The sequence below is a fragment of the Berghia stephanieae genome, chromosome 1 (assembly GCF_034508935.2).
Source record: "Berghia stephanieae isolate SIO BIC M18660-M18661 chromosome 1, UCSD_Bste_1.3, whole genome shotgun sequence".
NCBI lineage: Eukaryota > Metazoa > Mollusca > Gastropoda > Nudibranchia > Aeolidiidae > Berghia > Berghia stephanieae.
The window spans coordinates 102,899,266-102,924,587 of NC_088360.1; the positions used below are offsets into that span (position 1 = coordinate 102,899,266).

The following is a 25,322-nucleotide window of genomic DNA, read 5'->3' on the forward strand; positions in this document are numbered from 1 at the left end:
ATAATCATTTTTTTCATAACATCAAAAGCTTGAAACATTTTTTGGTAATAACGAGGATGATAAGTATACTCATTTTTGACATCAGCACATGGGTTGTAAAACATGGCCTGGTTGTAAAACAAAAACAAACCAAAATCTGAATGGGCTTGTTTTTGTCACGTTTTTAGAGATGGACATCGTTGCTGTCTTGTACTAACACATAGAATCTAATATATATTTATATGATTTTTAAGTTTAAAAAAATAAAAAAAGCTTTTGGTGGCTAAAAACAAACAAACAAACAAATAACAATAATAATAATAATAATAATAATAATAATAATAATAATAATAATAATAATAATAATAATAATAATAATAATAATAATAATAATGATAATAATAATAATAATAATTGTAGAATCAAAATAAACTTTTTACAAGTCTTTTACAAAATCGTGTTCCTATCATTGCACTATCTCCCCAAATGGAAGTTGAAAAGTAAAAAGATCATTAATTTCTACACTCACTTTTCTTCCGTCCTGTTCACCAGGGCCAACCTCCCGTAATCCCAAGCAATTTTCCTCAGAACAGTGAAGAGAAGCAGTAAAACCTGCAGAAAGATGAATGTTGATCTTTCATTTTCAAAATAGAGTGCAGACGATGAATTATGAATAATATGATAAAGTTGTCTCTTTCTGTTGGATATAGTCACAATGTTATTTTATATCTTAATTATCAATAGCGAATGAAAATCGGGTTGGGATAGGGGGGGGGGGGGGGAGAGAAAGAGAAGAGAGAAGAAGAAGTAGATAGATGGATAGAAGAGTAGAAGATGAAGATAGATAGATAAAGATAGATAGATAGATAGATAGATAGATAGATAGATAGATAGATAGATAGATAGATAGATAGAGAATAGATATGATAGATAGATAGATAGATAGATAGATAGATAGATAGATAGATAGATTAGATAGATAGATAGACGATAGATAGATAGATAGATAGATAGATAGATAGATAGATAGATAGATAGATAGATAGTAGATGATAGATAGGATAGATAGTAGTATAGTATATATAATAATATAATAATATAATGATATAGATAGTAGTAGGTAGGTAGGTATATAATAAGATAGATAATAGAAGATATAAATAATAGAGAGAAGAGAGAGGAGAGAAGAGAGAGGAGAGGAGAGAGAGAGTGAGAGAGAGAGAGAGAGAGAGTAGTGAGTGTGATGAAAGTGTGTGTGTGTGTGTGTGCGTGTATGTAATTGTGTGTGAGTGTGTGAGTGTGTCAGTGTGTTTTTAATGGCTGAAAGATTATAGTTATAGCGAAGGCAAGGAAATGCAGAAGAGGAGAGAAGAAGAAGAGGATAAGAGGATGGAAAAGAAGGGGCGGGGGAGGGGGGGGGAGGAGGAGGAGACAAGATAGAGATGGAGGATGAGCCTGTGAGTAAAACTAATGAGAAAGAATGTGTGTTGAATTGGGACCATCACCTAACACCCCTGTGGATAGGTTAGCAATTGAAACAGTCTCGTGGCGCCTATTATTCATACAATCAATAAATGGATTCTCGTAGATAGCCCTGGTACAAATTAGCCTCTTGTTGATGCTGTGCGTTTGGATACTTTACTCACAACAATCCGCCAGCCGGATATTAACGTACCAACACACAAAACGATGTGTGTGGATATTAACGTACCAACACACAAAACGATGTGTGTGGATATTAACGTACCAACACACAAAACGATGTGTGTGGATATTAACGTACCAACACACAAAACGATGTGTGTGGATATTAACGTACCAACACACAAAACGATGTGTGTGGATATTAACGTACCAACACACAAAACGATGTGTGTGGATATTAACGTACCAACACACAAAACGATGTGTGTGGATATTAACGTACCAACACACAAAACGATGTGTGTGGATATTAACGTACCAACACACAAAACGATGTGTGCGGATATTAACGTACCAACACACAAAACGATGTGTTACCTTAAACGTTATTTTTTTTTTTTTTTTTGTCTGCTTGATACAATTTAATGAGAACTTCTACGTACGCGTAAAAATGGCTGACTAAAAACAGTAACAAAGACCTGAGTGACGTCGATTTCGTTCTATCTATCACGCAGAGCTATTTCAGCTGGCAAAGTAAATAATAATAATAATAATAATAATAATAATAATAATAATAATAATAATAATAATAATAATAATAATAATAATAATAATAATAATAATGCAATCTACCCCCCCCCCCCCCCCCGGTAAGGCTCTATAAAAGTGTCATTTATTATCTTATAACATAACTAGTAAAAAGCCCGCAATTTCGAGGGGAAAGAACTATTTTCATTCGATATTGCCAGAATCATTTTCTTGATTAGCTTGATTACGATTAGATGCACATTTTAATCGATGTGCTTGTCGTCGGTGCCATGCTTTATTCGGCATGATCTTAGTTTATCAGTCAGTAGATATCAATATCAATAAGTTGCAAGTCTTTACCACGCTTTACTTGGGAGTGCTTTGCACTACCTTCAATACTTCACAAATTAAAATGGCGGGCGAGAATCAAAACAATGGTCAAATTCGGACATTTTAAACTTTGACAAATCTATCAAGGTTTGTTCTAGAGTTTTTAAAACGCTTTTATATGATGACAAATTGAATAAATAAACGCCTGACAAAAGACCAACGGTGAAAATACAAATTGAATGAATACTGGGGATGTAGGAGATTTCGGAATGTCTCCCTTTACTTAACTTATGTGAGGTCAAATGAAAATCTGAAGCGGACGCGAAAAATTTCATGTCCCCGAATCTGTCTACTTTTGGTTTGTTCGGGCTAGAAGCTAGACAGAACCAATTGACAGTTTGCCGAAACGTTTAACTAAATATTTCCCAGGGCAATAATTATCACATCGATGGCATAAAAACGACAGTAATATCAGCAGTAATATTAGTTGATGTTGTTAATCGGTGAAACTAAAATTCCTGTAAATCGGAATACCGTCATGCGATCAAGCGAATTATATCACTATGAATGCCACGATTTGCTGAAAAATGCCAATCTGACAGTTCCTAGCAAACACACACCCCTCCCCTCCCCCCCCCCCCCCCCCCCCCCCCCCCCCTTTGCTCAGGAATTTCTCTACTTGATGGACCCCCCCCCCCTTTTTTTTTCTTCCACACAACCACATTTCAAAACACACACACATATGTATACACCACACACACACATACACACACACACACGCACACATAAACATACACGCAATGAGAACACACTACTACATAACACTGATCACCGCTAAATCAACACAACGGAAGTAAGGACTCTACAGGACAGATAGAGTTGAGGGTGTGGTCATGAGGTGTTAGTGTCTTCGGTAAATTTTTTATGATATCTGTTTGACTTAACGAACTTTCAAACTGACTTTAAATTATAAAAGGAAATCAAGTTATCTGTTTATCTATCTGTAAAAAATACATTTCTATTTTTCAAATCTATCAGTAGAGTTGTGCGTCGTATCAATTTTTTTATTGACTCAAATAAGCACAATGTTCTCCACAAGGCTATATTTTTTTAAGAAAGGATTATAAATCAAACGCTACGCTATAATGCGCACTCTCCCCAGACTCACCACAAAAGCCACCAGGTTAATGATGAGGGTATCAGGGATTCCATTGTACTTCTCGTAGAGGAAAGAAGTTCGGTTGATGCTGAGGCAGTTGTGAGAATTGTTGGTGGTCCACGCGTCCTTCTCCTCTTCGGCCATCAAGGCTGGTTCTTGGGAATCGTCGTAGCCTCCCGGGAACTCTTTCATGGTGAAGCTTCTTCTTTGACTCCTTTGATGAAGTCTTTGATAACCAGCTGTCCCAAAAAAAAAAAAAAAAAAAAAAAAAAAAATCAAAAATATATATTTTTATTAATGATTTTAAAAAACAACAAACAAAAAAGATAAACGAATGTGACAACTTTGTGAATTCATAGATCTTCAGAGATTTTTTTTTATTAGCTAAGGAAACTTACGCAAAGCTGCCAGCCCACAATGTATAAAATTGATGTTAACTGGAAAGCTTTTAACTGAAACGTTGTTTATTTTGTTCTGTTTCATTTTTTAAATTTTTTTTTATTGTCGACTGTCATACTCGCTTTTTTTTATTCATATCTAAGCTTATCATTTTTGTAAATACCCTGCATTCACCATAATCGTATTGGTTAGTTTAGATTGTCAAAGAGACAACAAACTTTCAATTCCCGATTGTGCTAAATTGCTGATCATGAAGCCGAACTTGATAAGTAAATTAAAAACAAATTAATTAACAAACAAACCAAATTTTTAAAATTACAGAAAAGAAATCAGAAAGCTGGACAAAATTTACCCCAGTCAGTCAATGTCGTCCGTCCGTTCCTTCAAGCTTGACTCAACCAAGTTCAAGGTCAACTTCCATCAAGACGTCTGCTTTACCATCGTGTGATTGTCGGGTATCCAGGCACAACCAACACAGTGGAGAATTGGAGAATTGGTTGCAAGTTTTTATGACACCTGATGAAATAGAGAGAGATATAATATAGCGTAACATAACTTCGGCCAACCATTAGGTAGGAGTTTCTATATGTGACACATAATTTAGATGCTCCTAACTCCATGGGCATAATGGCTCAGATGGACTACTTTCAATTATGTGCACCATGTATTATTAAACTTAAAGCTGCAGCAGTATTCAAAAGAAAGAAAAGAAAAAAGAAAAAAGAAAAAAAAAAGAAACGAAGAAAGAAAGAAAAAAAATGTAAATCTTCTATCTTATAGCTATTGTCCTATTGTCTAACAAGGAAAACGGCCTTGTATAAAAAGAAGTCATTATTTCCGGCCCAACCTGCAACATTGATAAGACCAATCTCCACATCGATAGCCTAATAGTCCCTTGGAGACTTACAGCTGACTAAAACCGTCCCATCATCCCCCTTTAAACAACACTCACGGACGCTACCATTTTATTGCAAGCCTCTTATCGAAGCGTTAGCACTTAGTACTAATAATGACGATATGGCAGTATGGAGAATTTGTAGCAGATAAAAACAGAGAATAAAACTATCGATAGAAAAAAAAATAATAAAGTGAGTAAGTGTGACTCATTTTTAAGGGAACAACACAAAACAAACAACGTTTCGGCCGATGGCCTTCGTCAGGAGACAAACAACAAAACGCAAAAATTTAAGGTTACAAAAAAAATCCCATTTTCTCAAATGTGGTAACAATGTAAATGTATGGAGAGGGGAATGGGTGCGGGTGCAAGAGGCGCAAGAGAAGGGAGATGGGGGTGTTTTGTTTGTTTTTAAGGCTTTTACGGCGCTTGCAACACAATAAGGTCATATCAGCGCCAGTAAAAAGGAAGAAAATGGGATAGTAAAAAGTTCTAGAATTACAATTAAAGCACAAAAGAAAAGGTGAGACAAAAAGGAATTGGTTCAAATAGGGAACAGATGTAGATTCCAAGAGCACACCGTCGAAGTACTTAGTTTGAGATCACCTATACTAAAAGTCTCATCCAGACACAAGGACAGGTCCCAACTAAGAGGAATACACTCAAATGTTTACAGATCATATAATATAATAATATGTAAACTAAACATAATACAATGAATAACAGAGAGATGATTTACAAGGAAAAAAATACCATCTTCCAAAACTATAACTTACATTCGACTGTTTCCCTCCCAGCCAAGACAACGACATGAAACAATTGGAAAACGGGTTGGGGGGATAGAAGACACAGTATGTACCTCCCTGTCCACTATGGGAGATCAGGATCCCCACCCAGTGGAGAGGGGGATACATGGGGGGGGGGGAGAGAGAGAGAGAGAGAGAGAGAGAGATAGAGAGAGAAGAGAAAGAGAGAGGGTATGTGTTTGTGTAAGTGTGTGTGTGTGTGAAATGTATGGAATGAGGGTTGAGAAGAGGAGAGAATGCACTGGTAATATGAATATACAGTAAAAGGTACTACAAAGAATCATAAAAATGGGGATGGGGGTGGCGGAATCACGGTGTCAGAGAGCAAAACTCGAGGATCCAATTGACACGGCGTCTTCGGAATTGTACTTGGTCCTTACTTAAAGAGTGATAGTAGAGAACAAATCGTCAAATAAAATAATAAGACAATATATATATATATATATATATATATATATATATATATTATATATATATATGAACATTTATATAGCTCATGTCCATGGATTCACCATGCTCAATGAGCTCAATGTTTCATTCATTCCCCAAGCAGGCCATAAGGAACCATATTTCCATTTCAAACGGTAACTTTTAATTGCCAGGTTGCTTGAGGAAAACGGATCACATTTATTGAAAATTAAGAAAATAAAAATAAAAATTCATTTCTCTTCTACACAAATGGGAATTCCCTGCAGTATGATGGTTTTTGTTGGGTTTTTTTGTTGTTTTTTTTTTTTTGTTTTTTTTTTTTTGTTTTTGGGGGGGGGGGGAGGGGGGCGGGGGGTCGGGCAGAAAAGCCCTCCTTCAAATTTTTATAGATTAAAATGTCCCTCGTCATGTTTTAAACAGACAAACAAACAAAAAACAATCAAACCTGAGACTTCCTTGAATGTGTTATTATTTTTTTAATACAACAGATTTGTCTGTAAGTCGGGCCTCAGCCGCAATGTGTATAGCAGTTGCTTGACTTCTTGCTCAAGACCAAAAGAAAGAAAAAAACACGATGCCAGTAGCTGTACTCAAACCCATGATCTGGGGGGGGGGGGGGGGGGGGGGGGGGTTCGGTCAGAAAAGTACTCCTTCAAATTTCTATAGATTAAAATGTCCCTCGTCATGTTTTAAACAAAAACACGAAGCTAGCAGCTGTACTCAAACCCGTGATCTCCAGCTGCAATCCCTTAACTACTAGGACACCTTGAATATTTCAGTGGTGTGAAACTTAACCGTTTGCATTGCTTCCCTCTCAAAAGGACGCGAAACATTTGCAGAACATATTTCGTCAAACCTAAATATAAGCCATCCGTGAACAAGGATTTCGGCCTTTATGCGGGTATGTGGTCTAGTGGTATGATACACGCTTTCGGATCGGAAGGTCCTAGGTTCGAGCCTCGCTCGGCGCATAGTCGAGTCCTTGGAAAAGACTCTTTACTCACATTATCTCACCGTACTCATGTGTAAAACGAGTACCTGGTCGTTGACAGCTTTGTCTGTCAGAAAAAAAATGTGCCATATCGCCTAATACGCCGTGTTACGTGTTGCTGTTGGTCAGGGACCCTTTGTAAAGCGCTTTGAGCACGTTTAGTATATATTGCGTTATATAAAAGCTCATTAACGCCTCACAATGTCTAAAACGAGAATAACTATGGTTGGAGGTTTGTAATGATAGTTAATACTACAAGTGAAAAAAGGAGAATAGAAAGAAAGAAGGAAAATAAAAATTGACTGATTACTAGAACGGATAGACCGATAGTAGGACGGAGGGGCGGACATGCAGACAGACATCATCATCATCAAGTGCCAGGCCTGTTGCAGACATCGGCGATCATGTCCCTCCAACCATATCTGTCCTCAGATCTTCTCAATAGCTCAATTCCTGTTCCTCCTCCACCAATCCATCCGTTCAGATTGTCAATGTAATCTATCCTCTGTCTCACTCTTCTTTTCTTCCCAGCAACTTTACCCGTAAGTACAAAGACAGACATACAGACATATAAACAAAGAGATAGATAGATAGATAGATAGATAGATAGATAGATAGATAGATAGATAGATAGATAGATAGATAGATAGATAGATAGATAGATAGATAGATAGATAGATAGATAGATAGATAGATATATAGACAGATAGATAGATAGATAGATAGATAGATAGATAGATAGATAGATAGATAGATAGATAGATAGATAGATAGATAGATAGATAGATAGATAGATAGATAGATAGATAGATAGATAGATAGATAGATAGATAGATAGATAGACAGATAGATAATTAACTTAAAAAAATCATTGTGGCTAACTAAATCAAGCCAAATGAATTTATCAGCGAGAGCTTGCTATCCGATCAAACACATGGGCAATAAGAATGATGTAGTATTTGGGCTGAGACAGACGCCAAACCAAACATATACATATCTCAACGCATTACATAAATACCCCCAATATTATGATAAAGTGGCACAATGAAACAGTAAAACTCGTTACGTACAATAAATGATTATGACTGGGGCATGATACTAGTAATAATACACCCGGCCAAAAAACACCCTGCGTCTCTCTCCGTGCTCTGTCTTTTTTCAGAGCCAGACATTGATTTACATACAGATATTATGATAATAATATAAAATGCGAGACAATTAACGAGAGTTATCATTAAATCACGGTGATTAAAAAAGAGGGGGAGGGGGAGGGTTGAAAAGCTACATTATTATCCTACCCCCTTGGTTTTGGGGAAAATCCGATTTTGTTTTAGCATAATAATAGCTATACCCTGATTTTCCTTTTTTCATTGTTGCTGAAATGAATTAACAGAGCCACAAACATATTTTTCGTCTTTTAAAAACAAGAAGAAGAGGGGAAAAATGTAGAACGTGGTAACAGACGAAACACTGATCAGAAAAAAAATATGCCGCAAGTTACATTAAAGAAAAAAAAAACTTGAGCACCTATATAGAGCAATATCTACTTAGCGCCTTATAACCAGTCCCCAGTCAACGGCAACACTTTAACATGTGGAATGAGACATGACCCATTGAGGCAATATCACAATTTTTCGACAGAGACAACGCTGATAGAGATAACAGATGATTGAACTATCGGAATATATTTCAATGTATATTATATATATATAAAATATATATACATGTATATATATATATATATATATATATATATATATATATATATATATATATATATATATATATATATATATATATATTCTAGATTAAAAATAGCTTTCTGGATGGATCAAAATGCCACACGACAGTAGTTCTTGCGACCCGAGAGGCAGTCAAAGAAGAAATTGCAGTTACTAGTTATTATCTTGTTAATTTCAATAGTGGTGTCATCAAGAGCATGTACCAATCGACGCTTTAACACGATAAACATGCAATATTTACTTATAACAATAATCTCTTTGTTGCATAATAATTTAATAGTCTCTAGGTCAAAGAAAGCTACAGGGAAGAAGAAAAAATCTAATCTATCAGATTCAACGTGTACATATTTCCAAGTCTAATAACCCATTTTGTTACTATGTACTACGAAATCCCAGGTTTGAGAGTTTTTGCCAAGATGAGGGTCATTTAAATCGATCGAAATTTGAAAGACGAGTTTTCTGGCCAAATTTTTAAATATGGGTTTTTCCAGAGTATGGCAGTATAGTGGATGTTGCTCTATATTAAAGCTCCCAATGTATTTTCATCTTTCCCTATCTTCAAAATTGGGGAAACGTACACTATCGTCCATTCACGATATGAAGTGAGTAGAAAAGTGCCAGAAGACAATTGAGAATAAAAATTTTTCGCGGCGGTGGTGGGGTTTGAACCTGCGAACTTATTGGTACGACAACTCCGCCTGGCAGGTGAGAGCGTGGCTCTACCGTGTGAGCTATCCACGAACACAAAAATATTCGTATCAAACCCAAGTCATTTCTGGAGCCCTCTCTCACCCATTTCTGGAGACCGCGGATTCGTTCGCACACAACCATCGCGAAGTTATTTTTGACCAGCAGTTAAGCTTAATAGCCAATATTCTCAACACAAACATATCAACATAGAAACGATTGAGACATTGAGTATGCTCCGGTATATGGGGTGAATTTTTAATTCAGAAAAGTGAGTGGAGCAGGCACTTATGTTGGTAACAACAAGATATGAAGTGAGTAGAAAAGTGCCAGAAGACAATAGAGAATAAAAATTTTTCGCGGCGGTGGTGGGGTTTGAACCTGCGAACTTATTGGTACGACAACTCCGCCTGGCAGGTGAGAGCGTGGCTCTACCGTGTGAGCTATCCACGAACACAAAAATATTCGTATCAAACCCAAGTCATTTCTGGAGCCTCTCTCACCCACTTCTGGAGACCGCGGATTCGTTCGCACAAAACCATCGCGAAGTTATTTTTGACCAGCAGTTAAGCTTAATAGCCAATATTCTCAACACAAACATATCAACATAGAAACGATTGAGACATTGAGTTTGCTCCGGTATATGGGGTAACAACAAGATATGAAGTGAGTAGAAAAGTGCCAGAAAAAAATTTTTTATTCTCTATTGTCTTCTGGCACTTTTCTACTCACTTCATATCTTGTTGTTACCAACATAAGTGCCTGCTCCACTCACTTTTCTGAGTTAAAAATTCACCCCATATACCGGAGCATACTCAATGTCTCAAAGCGCTTTGCAAAGGGTTCCGAACTAGGACATCTCTATAGATGCAGCTGGTTCCGAACCAACAGCAACAAGTAACATGTAGGGCGAGAAGACATGACGGCTGTAAGGCGATGTTCTATATCTTTTTTTTTTTTTGACAGACACAACCCCGTCATCGGTATAGTACCCATTTTACACCTGAGTAGATTGAGAGAGAATGTGAGTAAAGAGCCTTCTCCAAAGACTTAATTATGAGTCGCCCAAAGAGTGGCTCGAACCAGACCGGAAACCTGCTCGTCGGAAGGCGAGTGTCAATTATATCAACATTTTAATTTTTTTTTTTTGAAATTTTAAAATGATTTTGCCTCAAGTGAAAACTCAAGTGTTAGCTTTTCCCCCAGAAAGCTACCACGATCGATAAAGCACGATGCTACTTAACGAGATACGCCACTTTATTTAAGACCAGGTTGTGAAATAATAAATGTAGCATTTAAAATTGGAATCTTTGCATGTGTAGTGTACTAGATACACGTCGGGTCGGCTCGCACTGACCGCCAGCACTTTTTTTTTTCCTACACACGAATGTAAAATGAGACCCATCTCCTCAAAACAGTATTACATCGGGGTGTTTCAGGAGGTAAACAATAAACGAAAAAAAAAATTGAACTTTTATATAGCGCAATATCCCTAGCCAACACTTAATATGTAGGACGAGACCTGACGCCTGTTGGGTGATATTAGTTTTTTTTCAGTCACACAACGCTGTTAACGGCCAGGTACTCATTTTACACCTGATTAGGGTGAGAGAATGTGAATAAAGAGCCCTTTCCAAGGACTCAACCGTGTGCCGCTCAGAGCGGGACTCAAACCTAGGACCTTCTGATCCGAAGGCGAGTGGTGACATACCACATGGCCATATAGCCAAAAGTATGTAACTCAAATTAAGGTCTTATTTATATATATATATATATATATATATATATATATATATATATATATATATATATATATATATATATAAACGGATACAATATAATAAAAACTAACACTACTGCGCTGCAAATACTACTACTACTACTACTACTACTACTACTACTACTACTACTACTACTACTACTACTAATACTACTACTAATACTACTACTAATACTACTACTACTACTACTACTACTACTACTACTACTACTCTACTAACTACATACTCAAGACTCTAGGTCGCGTGTGCCCAACTCTAAACGACAGCGGAACGAAACAATTAAGAAAATAATTTCTACGTGTGCCCTGATATCGATCCGCGAGGCATGATATCGGACCGGTTGACGTGCTCCAAGCGCTCATAAATCATTTAGGGCTGGACGTAACTCAAATTATTGTTATTTCAGCATAAAACACACTCACGACAGACACGAAACCGCCTGTTTTTGTTTGTTTGTTTGTTTGTTTGTTTTTTTATTGTTTTTTTTTTTGGTTGTTTGTTTTTTTTTTGTTGTTGTTTTTTTTTTTGTTTTTTTTTTTTTTGTTGTTTTTTTTTTTGGGGGGGGGGGGGGGAGTTGACATCGTCCATAAGATCGGATACTAGCGCTTTGTATGAATACTGAACTGTTGGAAGTCGTAGAGTGTATTTTTTTTTAAGTATTGGACATAAATTAGTAAAACGAATAGAAAAAAAATAGAAGAGAACAAACATAATATTTGGCAGAACACGTTTCGATAAAAAGAAAGATTTACCCAGATCACCCGTAATGTTCATCTTAATGAGAACAATTTTTTTTTCAATTCCTCGAATACATATCGGGTTGCCTCTACGTAATAACGTACGTTTATTAATCGCCCTTGCATGTAGCCAAGCCACTACTGCTGCAGACCTGCCTAATAATATTACGTCGAAATATTCGTAGAATTACGAAATTTTGGCTTCGATTTCAAAACTTCGTGAGTATCTCTAAGTCGTCATCAAAACTTATTGAAAATGAAAACTGATGCCAGACTACATAATTTTTAAGGATTTTGAAGAGGTATTTAATCAAAGGGAAGATACTTTTTTTCTTCTTTTTTTTTAAAGTTAACAATAGCTACAACACTTTTTAATTTCCTAAAAATCACGAACTTTTTAGATTTTCAAGTAGACAGATCTGCTACAGTAAGTGCAATTGGGTTAAATTTGTCTCAGCAAGGTTAACGCGGTCTCCAATAATCTGCCATTATAATATCGACCGGATTAGTAATGCAGAGCCGGTGTACTGGCAAACTAATAAGCCCGCGTTAACACCCCTTTCCGTTAAACTCAAACCGTTACAGAAACACAGACAGACAAACTAAATCCTTTTTTTTAGCTTGGGCGACCGAAGAGTTTCTGGAATTACAGAATTTATGAAGGACAACAGACAAAGCCGAAAGGACTCTGCTGACCCGATGACGTCTTCGCCAAACAAGCAGCTTCGAATTATGGAGAAGAATTAAAGAAGCTGATATACAGAGAAGTGGTAAGACCTGGAATGAGATAAAAAAGTTGGCTCAGGATAGAGAAGGATGGAAACTGTTTGTCTGTGGCCTATACCCTGACCCAGGGTGAAAAAGGCAATGATGATGATTATGAACTTAGATCTATACCAGAACAATTATTATGATATTATACAAGGAATTATTATTTTTAGTTTCTGAAACACGACACGCATTCAATGATGATGCACGGGGTTTTGGGTTGGCTAACGTCATCGGTGATTTAAGGGTATTGTTGGCCAAGTATAATATATATATATATAGTATGCGCTTGGCTAATAAGCTCATAACATTGCCATCCGGAAGTACAACAGACTAACACACAAACTCTGTGTAACCATGAACTTTTATAGTCTGGTTAATACAGTTTAGTGAGAACAACTCACAAACGCGGATGGCAAAAACAATAACAAAGGCCTGAATGACGTCATCTGCATACTATCTATAGTCTGGTTAATACAGTTTAGTGAGTATTACTCATAAACGCGGATGGCAAAAAACAATAACAAAGACCAGAGTGACGTCATCTTCGTTCTATCTGTATTCAAAGACGTGTAGAGAACGGCGTATTCAACAGCTCAGAGAGGGAATGATGGATGTGAGGACGAGAGAGGAGAAAGAGAGAGATAGAGAAAGGAGGAGAGAGAAGAGAGAGAAAGAGAAAGAGATAGAGAGAAAGAGAGAGAGAGAGAGAGAGAGAGAGAGAGAGAGAGAGAGAAAGAGACAGAAAGATAGAGGGGGGGGGGAGGGAAGAATATGAGAGAGAATGTCTATGTGTGTGTGATAAAAAGATAGAAAGAAATGGAAAGAGGAGGGGGGGAGAGAGAGAGAGAGAGAGAGAGAGAGAGAGAGAGAGAGAGAGAGAGAGAGAGAGAGAGAGAGAGGAGAGGAGAGAGAGAAAGTGTACATGTGTTTGTGATATTACTATCATATTGCTGCTTATTCGTTTAGGTGAAATACCCACAACATCCGCCAGCCAGATAAAGTATACTAACGCACGGAACCGTGTGTTATCTGATCGATAGAACTTATTGATAACTAGGCATTAAAATGGCTGATACCGATAAGAGCTGAGTGACGTCAATTTCGTTCCTTCTAGACGGAGTGAGACGAGACAGACAGATTGAAAGAAAGAGAGGCACAAACAGAAAGCAAAGAGAGAAAGAGAGAGTCCGAGAGAGAAAGAAAATATTGAGAGTGGGGGGTGGGGGGGGGGGGGGGGGCAAGAGAGGCATATTCACAGTTTTGGTGACCACACAATTTCATTGCATTGATGATAGAGGACCAGAAGGTGGAGACGTGTGTAGAAATCAATAGATAACATCCCAAAACTCTCTGCCTCAGACCATGCGTGTATGTATGTAATCTGAATGTGTGTGTGTGTGTGTGTGTGTGTGTGGTGTGTGTGTGTGAGTGTGTGAGTGTTATGTGTGGATAGGGGGGGGGGGGCTATGTGTGTTTGCGCATGCTCTCTCTCTCTCTCTCTCTCTCTCTCTCTCTCTCTCTTCTCTCTCTCTCTCTCTCTTCTCTCTCTCTCTCTCTCTCCACCCCGTTTACACGCCATCGGGTGCGAGATAAGGAAAAAATAACCGTATAAACTAAGAATCTGCAGTAGCCTGACTGTAATATACAACAATCAATACCTATTTAATTTATTGAAGTTTATGTCAACGATTTTTCTAGAAGACACGTTGAATTTTATATTTTACAATTGTAATTAAAACATCGCATATTTACCCTATCAAAAATTTTGAAACTAATTCTCAAATTTTGATATCTATTGATCCTCCATTTTGGCTTTATGAATGTGCGTAGCCTTTTTAACCAAGGATCCAGTTGATTTTTCTAACTTTTTTTTTCTAACTGCCTTGAATAGACATACGATCCTATGCGTTAACGAAAGAATTGGTTCTTTCAGCTATGTTTTTTTTTTTCGTGCAAAACGATGTATGTCCCTTATAATATACCACCATGTTGGACATCATTGACCAAAATGATGTTGCCCCATTGGAATCAAGTCAGGACTATGTATATTATTACTATCTATCTATCTATCTATCTATCTATCTATCTGACCATCTATCTATCTACGTGTCTAAACTATATATATATTATATATATATATATATATATATATATATATATATATATATATATATATATATATTATAAACCCCCGTCCACCACCAACACTTGTAACTGTACCGACCACAAACAGTTTCACAAACAATAACATTGTTATTGGTCTTCTAAATGCACAGTCCTGCCGTAACAAAACCGAAGAATTAAACGATTTATTAACGGAGAAGAACGTCGACATACTATTTATAGTAGAGACATGGCTCTCACAGTCTGGAGACGACCCAGTTGAAAAAGCTATGACACCCCCTGGGTACCAATTTAGTATTTTCCAAGGAAAGATCAGCGAGGGGGTGGCATTGGCGTATTTTATAAAACAAAATTATCTAAACATGTGGAAATCCTCGAAATGCGCTGCAAAACAATGGAGGCCATTGATCTTAGATTATCCCTCCAGAATACAAGATACAACTTCAACTGCATCTACCGACCGCCAGCAAACAAGAAAAACAAAATAAAATTACCTGATGTTAGGAAGGAAATCAATGAGATCAACACAGTACTGAAACGGCGCTTCTTAAAATATTTAATGACTTGTTATGTAATGCTGATGCTAACAATATCAATGTATTATGCCTTTTAGATCTTTCAGCTGCCTTTGACACCATTGACCATGACATTTTGTTAAGAAGACTAGAAAATACGTTCGGCATAAAAGGAATTGCCCTTAAATGGTTTACATCATATTTACAGGATCGATGGCAGACTGTCGTGGTGAATGGTGTTCAGTCAGAACAAGTTTTACTAAATTTTGGAGTGCCACAAGGCTCTGTTCTTGGCCCTGTCCTTTTTACTGTATATATGCAGCCCCTTTCTAGTGTGATATCCAGAATCAATCTGAGTTATCATTTTTATGCAGATGATACGCAAATATATGATTCAGCACCCTTAGTAATTTAAAGTTCTTAATACAACGAATTACGAGCTGTTTTAATGAGATTAAATCTTGGATGTACCACAATAAGTTAAAATTAAATGACAGTAAAACTGAGATTTTAATGTGTGGAAGGCCGAGTATCCTTAAACAGGCAAATAAATCACCTATTACTCTCGGAAATAGCACAATAGAATTTTCAAATAAAGCAAAAAACCTTGGCGTCATCATTGATAAAGATCTTTCCATGACAAGCCACGTGAATAACACCATACAATCAATGTACATAGAAATGAAAAAAATAAGCAAAATTCGTAATTTAATACCGAAGCACATAACAGAACTTTTAATTAATTTCCTGGTTTTATCTAAATTGGACTATTGTAACTCTCTTTGGGCGAATTTAGCTAAAGACAAAAGTAGCAAACTTCAGGTTGCTCAAAATAACGCAGCCAGGCTCATTGTACGCAATAACAAAAAATACCCGTCAGCAACTCTTCTCCGTGAGTTACATTGGCTTCCTGTGGAAAAAAGAGTTGCGTATAAGATTTGTACTGTTGTCTACAAATCCCTGAGCACGAACAGTCCCTCCTATATTAAAGACCTGCTAAACATATATGTCCCAATAGAAACTTGAGGTCAAGCAATGACCAATCAATCCTTGTCAAACCTAAGCCATTGCGTAAAATAGGTGAACAGTCTTTTCAATTTTCGGCCCATTTTTGGAACTCTCTCCCATCACACGTGAGATGCTCGGATTCGTTGACAACGTTCAAATCTCGCTTAAAAGTTTTATCTCTTTAAGTCATATTGTTGCAATATTATTTTCATATTTTGTTATTGTTAAATTGAATTCGTATCACGTTTCCTTCACACTTGTCTCACTGTAATATGTTTTGTTTTATATCGCTGTAAAGCGCTTAGAGCCTGTGACAACGGGGTAAAGCGCTATATAAATGCCATTTATTATTTATTATTATATATATATATATATATATATATATATATATATGTGTGTGTGTGTATATTGTGTGTGTGTGTGTGTGTGTGTGTGGGTATGTATTTCGTAATATATTGATGTGCACGAATCTATAGAGTGCTCGATTATTTAAGGAGCTTGAATGTTATCAGTATTCTTAACTTTTATTGGTCCAGCAGTTCACTGCATCATCGAGGCAGCCTGTCCTGGTGAAGCAAGAACTGCTGAAACAACATTGAAGGCGAAATAATAAACAAATAAACAATAAAATTCCCTTTCATCCCATAGGGGAAATTTGTCTCTAGGGTCCATTCCATGGGAAAGCTGGAATAACCCAGGCATCAGCCAAAGTGCAGCGCCGCAAATTGATCTCGGGTGAGCGAGGTAATTTGCTCAATGCCACACAGGGCAGCGGCGGGTGATCGAACGGCACCTTTCGGGTACGAGGCAAAAACCGTACCACTGTGCCATATTGTCCCATAAATAAAGTGAAAATACTGATATCTATATATCTATCTATCTATCTATCTATCTATCTATCTATCTATCTATCTATCTATCTATCTATCTATCTGTTTGTTTGCCTGTCTGTCTATCTAATGTATCTTCCTCTCACCCCCACCCCGACCCTCAAGCCTTTACGTCCCTACATCATTACGCATGGCAATAAATTATTGCCAGAGCCACGACAATGGATAATGGAATCGTGTTGCCTTCGGCCGTCTGGGAGTGAGACAACGGACAAGTTGACACAATGCACGGAGGAAGATACAACCAAAAAATTGGAAATAGAGTATGTGTCTGAGAGAAAGAGAAAGAGAGAGAGGGGGGGGGGAGAGAGGGGGGGAGGGGGGAGAATAGTGGGGTTGGGGGAAGGGGTGGTGTACAGTGATTGGTTGGTCACCGATTGAAGATAGACTAGATTCATTCGATATTTAGATATAAATCTGTAAAGTGGAATTCAATTTCCGAGAAGCGGACTGACGCTTGAACATCTTTCATGCGAACAGAGCTCGGGAGCGATAAATTGCACATCGAGGCAATGAGGGGGTTTTTCGCATCTGAATTGGTGATTAAATTTGAGGACTTAAAAAAAATGTTACCTAAAATACTTGCCCTTTGTAGAACGAATCAACAAAGATAATATGAAATAACACGATTTGTGTCAACAAAGGCGTAACAGATTTAACTCAAAAATAAGACCAATTTCACTGTTTTGAAGAAAGCAGATTAAAACACTGAGCATCATGACCGACGTAGCTGTGAATGCGAAGTAAGTTTCTTTTTTTTTTATGGCACAATATCCACTTGTACCCAAACCTAGGACATCTCTCTAAATGCCGCTGACTCTAGTTGCCCCTGACCCAAACGCATTACAAGAGATTCAGAGTCAATTGCAATATTGAGTTCACAGGACGAGATCTGACCTCTGTTATTATTTTGAAACTTTCAATAGACAAGGCTGTTCCATCCAAGAACCCATTCATTTTTACGTCAAGAAAACGTGAGTAATGAGACTTTTTCAAGGATTCAAAGTTGCGTTGCCCATAGCGGGACTGGAACCCTATAACTACAGGCAACGAGTGTCATACCACGAGTTAGCATCTGCAGCGTCTAACGGTTACAATACAATACTCTTGTACTCTGGAAAATCACATTTTTAAAACTTTGGCCGTAAAACTCGCCAGAAATCTCGACTTCCTTGAGGTCTCTGATTTGATATATTTTACAAGATGGGGGGCTTTTCAATCGATTGATATTTGAAGGACGTGTTTTGTAGCCAAACATTTTTAAAATGTGGGAATATATTATTCAGAGCTACGGCAGAATATTACTATGGCAATCTGCCCAATGTGCAAAATCGTTTCCACTCATAAATCATCCAGAACCCGCTAGGCAGTTGAACCACGATGCAATGCTTAACTAGATGCTCTGCGGTCTTCGGACCGTACCACAAGGAGCGCAAGTGGACGACGCTGAAGATCCCACTGATGCAGAGTGCCTGTCGTAAGAAATGTTGACCATCACCCAATGTCTCCACTTACTGGTACAGAACCTGGGACGGTGTGTCTCCTAGTTCACTATGAGACGACGTTCCTGCCCCGAAGAACCGTATTCTTCCATCCAAGTCGACAAGCTCGTACAATATTTGGCTATCTTCCCAAAGTGAGTTAAGCCAAGCAAAAGGCCCGCCAAGATTTCATTCGGCTTGAATTGGGGGTAGGTTCATGATGCGTTTGAGATTACGAATATCATATCATCTATCTATAGTGCATCATCTACAATAGTACGTGCTCGGTATACATAAAGTGGAGATAACCTTCTAGACGAGGGACCGGGGAGGGGGGAGGGGGGGGGGGGGGTTGTAAGGTTTTGCTGTACGATAATGTATTCATTTACTTATTTGATTGACTTTATTAGATTGTTCAGAATAGGTTTACCTTATAATTATAACCAACCAGCGATACTTAGAGCAGATAGATAGAGATAGTGAAAAAAAAAAAGATAGATAGATAGATAGATAGATAGATAGATAGATAGATAGATAGATAGATAGATAGATAGATAGATAGATAGATAGATAGATAGATAGATAGATAGATAGATAGATAGATAGATAGATAGATAGATAGATAGTTGGATAGATAGATAGATAGATAGATAGATAGATAGATAGATAGACACTGAATACGAAGCTAATCACAAGTTACATTGTGGTGCGGGATAACAGTTAAAAGGGTTTGTTAGGGAGCGGGGTGTTCCTCTCTTTTAAATTAGTAATACATTTGAAATCCTTAAATTTTCTACTCATTCCGCCACTCATTCACAAATTTTCTTATTCTCTACAGCCCTCAGTCAACGTTTAATGTTTGTTTGTTTGTTTGTCTGTTTTGATTTGCTTTGGGTTTGTTTTTGTTTTGTTTTGTTTGTGGGTTTTTTTTGTTTTTTCTTTGTTGGTTTTTTGTTTTTTTTTTTTTTTTTTTTTTTTTTTTTTTTTGGGGGGGGGGTTGTTTGATATGTTTTGTTTGTTTGGTTTGTGGGGTTCTTTTTTGTTTGTGTGTGTGTGTGTGTGTGTGTGTGTGTGTGTGTGTGTTTTACTTGACTAATTCTGAATACACACACCCTTATCGTCGGTCAACTCCGAGATTTTACGTGAATATAGGATTCTTTCGTGGTTTTTGGATTTATTAAATCAAGTTATTTTTAGTGCGCCATTTAACACCACGAGCTTGCGAGTATGTATTTATTGCGCCCTTAAAATAAGTTTTAAAAGTCAAAAGTCATGAAACCAAACATTTATTCCATCCCTCAAATTTCAAAACCATTACTCAATGACTGTGTTTTTCACGAAGAAATGAATAGGATTTTCCAAGATTAGGAGTGGAATAATAATATTAATCGACAATTTTAGACCGATATGGGTCACCACTTAACTTTGAATTCACTTTTTCCAAGAGTGGTTCTTCTCTTCCTCTTCCTCCCGACACAATACTAAGAAGACAAAATTAATATCAAACTGAATAATAGGGATTATTGGAAAAGTCTGGAAATTGGTTGGTTTAACAACGCCATCCAATGGATAACGCCAGTCGTGAGTCAGACCGCCATAGGCAATTGTTTCCACGACTGGCGTCTGGCTTAGATCACTCGAGACGAGAAGACATAATATAATACTACAATAAACAGACAAAACTCATTCTTTAAAACATTTTGGCCAGAAATCTGTTACATAATTTTACTTAAATTCATATACCAAATACGTAAAAGAAGTCTTGGGTTTAAGATTTTTTGAGAAGTTGGGAGTTATATAAAGAGATGGATATATAATGTAAAAAAAAAACTTTCTGGCTAAAATATGAGGGAAGCCATATACTACAATAAAGAGAGAAAGCGCCTTTTTGTCCATTTTGGTCAGAAATCTTTTACGCAATTTTACTTAACTTCAAATATAAATAATATAGATAAATTAAAATGACACCCGACTTGATTTTTTTTTAAATCTCAAACCAAATACGTTAAAAGAAGTCTTAGGTTTAAGAATGTTTAAAAAGTTGAGAGTCATATTAATCGATCGATATATGTGTCATTTGAAAGAAAACCCTTTCTGACTAAAATATAAGTGAAGCCATATATATTACAATAAACAGAAAAAATGCCTTTTATTTACATTTTAGCCAGAAATATTTTACTTAATACTAATGCACGAAATGATCCCCAAATTGTCCGACATCCTTAACCATCATTTTTAAAAATATATCAGGTTTAGGAATCTTAGACAAGTCGGGAGTCATTACATTTCCTGGCCAAACATAGATTTGAGAAGGAAAAAAAAACATTTAAAGCATTTAGCCAGTGTATGATAGTTTGGCAGTATGGCTGGGATGTGTGAAATCAATAATGGGAATGCTTTGGAAAAACAACGAGAGCCCAACACTGACACCTAACAATAAAATAAAATAATTCACCGACTGAGATGCATGATGTTGGAGAAAGGGTTACAATAACTGGGGTTCGAATTGCTTGTCTTTATTTTATTTTAAAGAGCTTTTATATAGCGCAATATCCACTAAACGTGCTCAAAGCGCTTTACAAGGGGTCCCTGACCAACAGCAACATTTAACATTTAGGTCTGGACATGACGGCTGTTAGGCGATATTACATTTTTTTTTTCGGACAGAGACAACGCTGTTAACGGCCAGGTACTCATTTTACACCTGAGTACAGTGAGAGAATGTGAGTAAAGGGCCTTCTCCAAGGATTCAACAATGCGCCGAGCGAGGCTCGAACCCAGGACCTTCCGATCCGAAAGCGAGTGTCATGTCTTCAAGTCTTGTACAAATATTGTTAATCCTTTACGGTCTCTGTAGCAAAAAACCATGAAATGAAGTGAGTATATAATTTTATAATTCATTGTTTTGATTCTAATTTCACGTTTCGGGGACCGATTCACCCCGTATCGATACCGTTTTGAGACGGAGGTTCACAAATAAAAATCAAAGGGGATCGATTCCAAGAAAGGCCGGAAGGGTACCCTGGCAGGGATGTATCATGTGCTCGCGTGTCAGCATTGAAACTGCTTCTAAGTCTCATTTTGCGTAACAGCTGTTCCAGGATGCCTGCTAATTGAGATATATTGTTGTCTCGAATAGCTGTGGTTAAAACGCATTCACAACTTGCTGCGTGATTGCTATAAAACGCAAATAATGGAGAGAGTGAAAGAGAGAGAGAGAGAGAGAGAATAAGGTGTCTCTCTCTCTCTCTCTCTCTCTCTCTCTCTCTCTCTCTCTCTCTCTCTCTCTCTCTCTCTCTCTCTCTCTCTCTCTCTCTCTCTCTCTCTCTCTCTACGGACCCCTTTACAACGAAGGGCCAAAGGGAGTGAATGGACTACACTGTTCCGTTTAATGTCAGGACAAGTACAGCGGAAAAAGACAGAACAGGGCGAATGGGGAAAGAGTGCAAATTGGACATTTTCGGGAACACCATCAAACCATTTGGATAGCGATTGGTGTCTTGTCTTGAAACAGAAATCAGTAAGCGTATGGAAAACAATGTTCACAAAAAGTCGGGCGTCTGACCTTGGGTAAAGGCATCATATTATAACCCCCCCCCCCCCCCCCCACACACACACACACACTCCACCGCTATGGGAATTAATGAACAAAAAATGTTCATACTTAATTTTATTGTCACCAATCCAGGCAATAATGATGACGCCAAAATCTCGCTCGAATTCCCTCCATGAAGACACGAGACGCGGCACAGATTTAGCCATGGATTCGTTCCAGTAGGAGTGAAATTTGAGGTGGGGGGGGGGGGGGGGGGGGGGGGGTATTGATAAAGATGACCATGATATTCAACTGGTCCCATAATTTATCCAATGGGAATCCATTTACTGTAGTCGATGATTATCTCATTAGCATCTTGACCTACCCCAGACATCGCCGACCGGAAACTGACCCATCCTCGTAAATTTATTCACCGGCATTGGAGACGAAATACATGTGACCAGACTCTCAAAACTGTATTATGTCTGGGTGATTTATGCTAAAAAAAAAAAAAAACAAAGATTTTATAGCCAAAGAAAATATGAGATTTGGGTCAGTTTTGTAAGTCTTATTGAATACAATGGTTTCTAAAAGTGACGAAAACTAAAATCTCATATCATTAATTATTCGAGTCAATCGTTGATTTTAACTAATTTCTTAAGAACCTGGTTCACCCCGCCCGACATAATACTGTTTTTATACAAAAGGTCACACTGTACACAATGAATAAACAATTCTGAATAATACCAGACGGCACATAACGGAAGCTATCTGAGGTTGCACAATACAAACATGCTATGAGTGAGATCATGATCTATGAATAATAATTTCCTTTCACACTCGCTGGACTCCGTATAAAAGTAAAAGAAATATATTGACTATTGACATGAGGCCAACAGGAGAGCCCTGAATCCCTTATACTGACCACGACCGAATCCCCAATGACTAAGGCTTGTGCATCTCGTTAAAACAAAATACTGAAAGATACTGAATGACTAAAGGGGAATGCCAAAAGAAAAAGAAAAGAAAAGGAACAAAAGACGGGATGAATAAGCATAAAAGTTGGAAGAAGGGGAGGGGGGGGGGTATTTTCGGACAAATCCAAATATTTTTTGTAAAGATAAAAATTTACAAAGTTTTATATAAGAAAAATGATTATTTTTTTTAGTGTTCCGCTCTTTACAGAATTGCATCCAGTCTCCTCGTTAAGCGCCCACGTTTTGAATCAAGTCTCACTTAAAATGTTTGGCTACATATTTTTTTCATTTTCCAACATCTAGACAAACACAAACATAAAGCCGTTTTGAGAAGATGGGTCACATCCATATCACAGAGAGGACTGGTGACATCAGAAAGTATAATTTATGGAAAGGTTATGAATTGATTGATAATTCAAATCATTTCCTGTAAGGTCTTAGCACGTCACGTTATTTCCGCAAAACACACTCTAGAAATGATCCCTAAGAAGAGTGATAATTTCTGAACTTAAATTTTTGAAAATGATGTTAAAATATTCAATCCAACTTAGAAATAAATAAATAAAAAGCTTTCATACATATATCATAAAGTAAAACATATATTTAAAATCGGGGTGGGGGGGGTGGGGGGGGAAGAGAGATCCGAGCCACATTAAAACAATAAGATGCAAAGACATGATAACAATAACACAATGGTACTTTGACAAGGATTATGTATCTAGAGTAAATCAATAGATCGCAGCATACTACATACCAAGAGTACAACAAATAGCTAGTTGTATTAAACTACTACTACTACTATGCTATATTATTCGGGGCGGGTAACGGAAGAGGTGGAAAACCTGCAATTAGTTACGTAATATAATATCGGCGTGAGCAAAACAAGACTGCTACAACTAGCCTACCATTCACAAACGTTTCCATTATACTGACGTACCCTGAAAGAAAAAAAAACACGCTTTCGAACTTTTTGGAGAAAAACAATTCTCGTTCTTCAAATATCGATCGATTGAAATAACCATCTACTCATCAAAAGCTTTCAAACCCGGGACTTCAAGGAAGTCCTAAGTTTGAGAGATTTTGACGAGCAGAAGGCCATTAATTTATATCGATCGATATTTGAAGGACGAGTTTTCCGGCCAAAATACTTAAAACGTGTTTTATTCCGAGTACGCCAGTATCGTATCGCTAACTCCCATTATAATTAATTGATCGCAGGGCAAGGATGGAAGCGCGAAATAATCGGGCGAGAAGAATACAATGGAGAAAGAGGTGGAGTATTGCAGATAAACATGCGATAAACGTGATGGCTGTCATTAATGCGACGGAGACCTTTATTTTCTACGATTGATTGATATTCATAAATAATTTTCAAAAACTAATTTTTCTCAACTGACAAAAGTGGCGAAGGCCAAGGGTCGTTACCACGAATGTCTTGTAAAATATGTTTTAAAATAAATAACATACCATATACACAATACTATTGTAGGCATGCTGTTTCTAATTTCACATTGCATTGCCAATAAATATCAAATTGCTCCTTTCTGACCCAACTGAAAACAAAGTTTTTTGGAGGGGATTTTGTTTGTGGGTTTTTTGGGGTTTTTTTTTTTTTTTTGTTGTGGTTGTTTTGTTTTGTTTCTTTTTTGTTGGTTTTTTTTCAGTTTTTATCATTATCATAATCGTGCTATGTTGTTTTTGCTTTTGTTTTGTTTTTGTTTTTTGGTGGGGTTTTTTTGTTGTTTTTTTTTTTTTGGGGGGGGGAGTCCTTTGTTTTTTTGTTTCTTAAAATTAGATAATTATTATTATTTGTGTCTTGAGGTTGTGTTTAGTTTTAATTGTTTTTAATTTAAGATTTCTTTTGCTTGTTTGTTTGTCTTTAGGGTTATTAGTTATTGTTGTTCGTTTTTTTTT

At 37.1% G+C, this 25,322-nt stretch overlaps 1 protein-coding gene across 3 annotated transcripts in view; it reads right to left on the bottom strand.

The window, feature by feature from the left end:
- LOC144962593 (mechanosensitive cation channel TMEM63B-like) overlaps positions 1-25,322 on the bottom strand; it is a 64,327-nt gene that overhangs the window by 32,361 nt on the left and 6,644 nt on the right. For all 3 annotated transcript variants that reach the window (XM_078895679.1, XM_078895678.1, XM_078895677.1), the window contains exons 2-4: positions 4,392-4,555; positions 3,650-3,879; positions 509-591 (exon numbers count right to left, since the gene is read on the bottom strand). In XM_078895679.1, coding sequence (XP_078751805.1) covers positions 509-591; positions 3,650-3,832 — 266 coding nt within the window. In that variant the 5' untranslated portion in view covers positions 3,833-3,879; positions 4,392-4,555. The remainder of the gene's footprint in view (positions 1-508; positions 592-3,649; positions 3,880-4,391; positions 4,556-25,322) is intronic.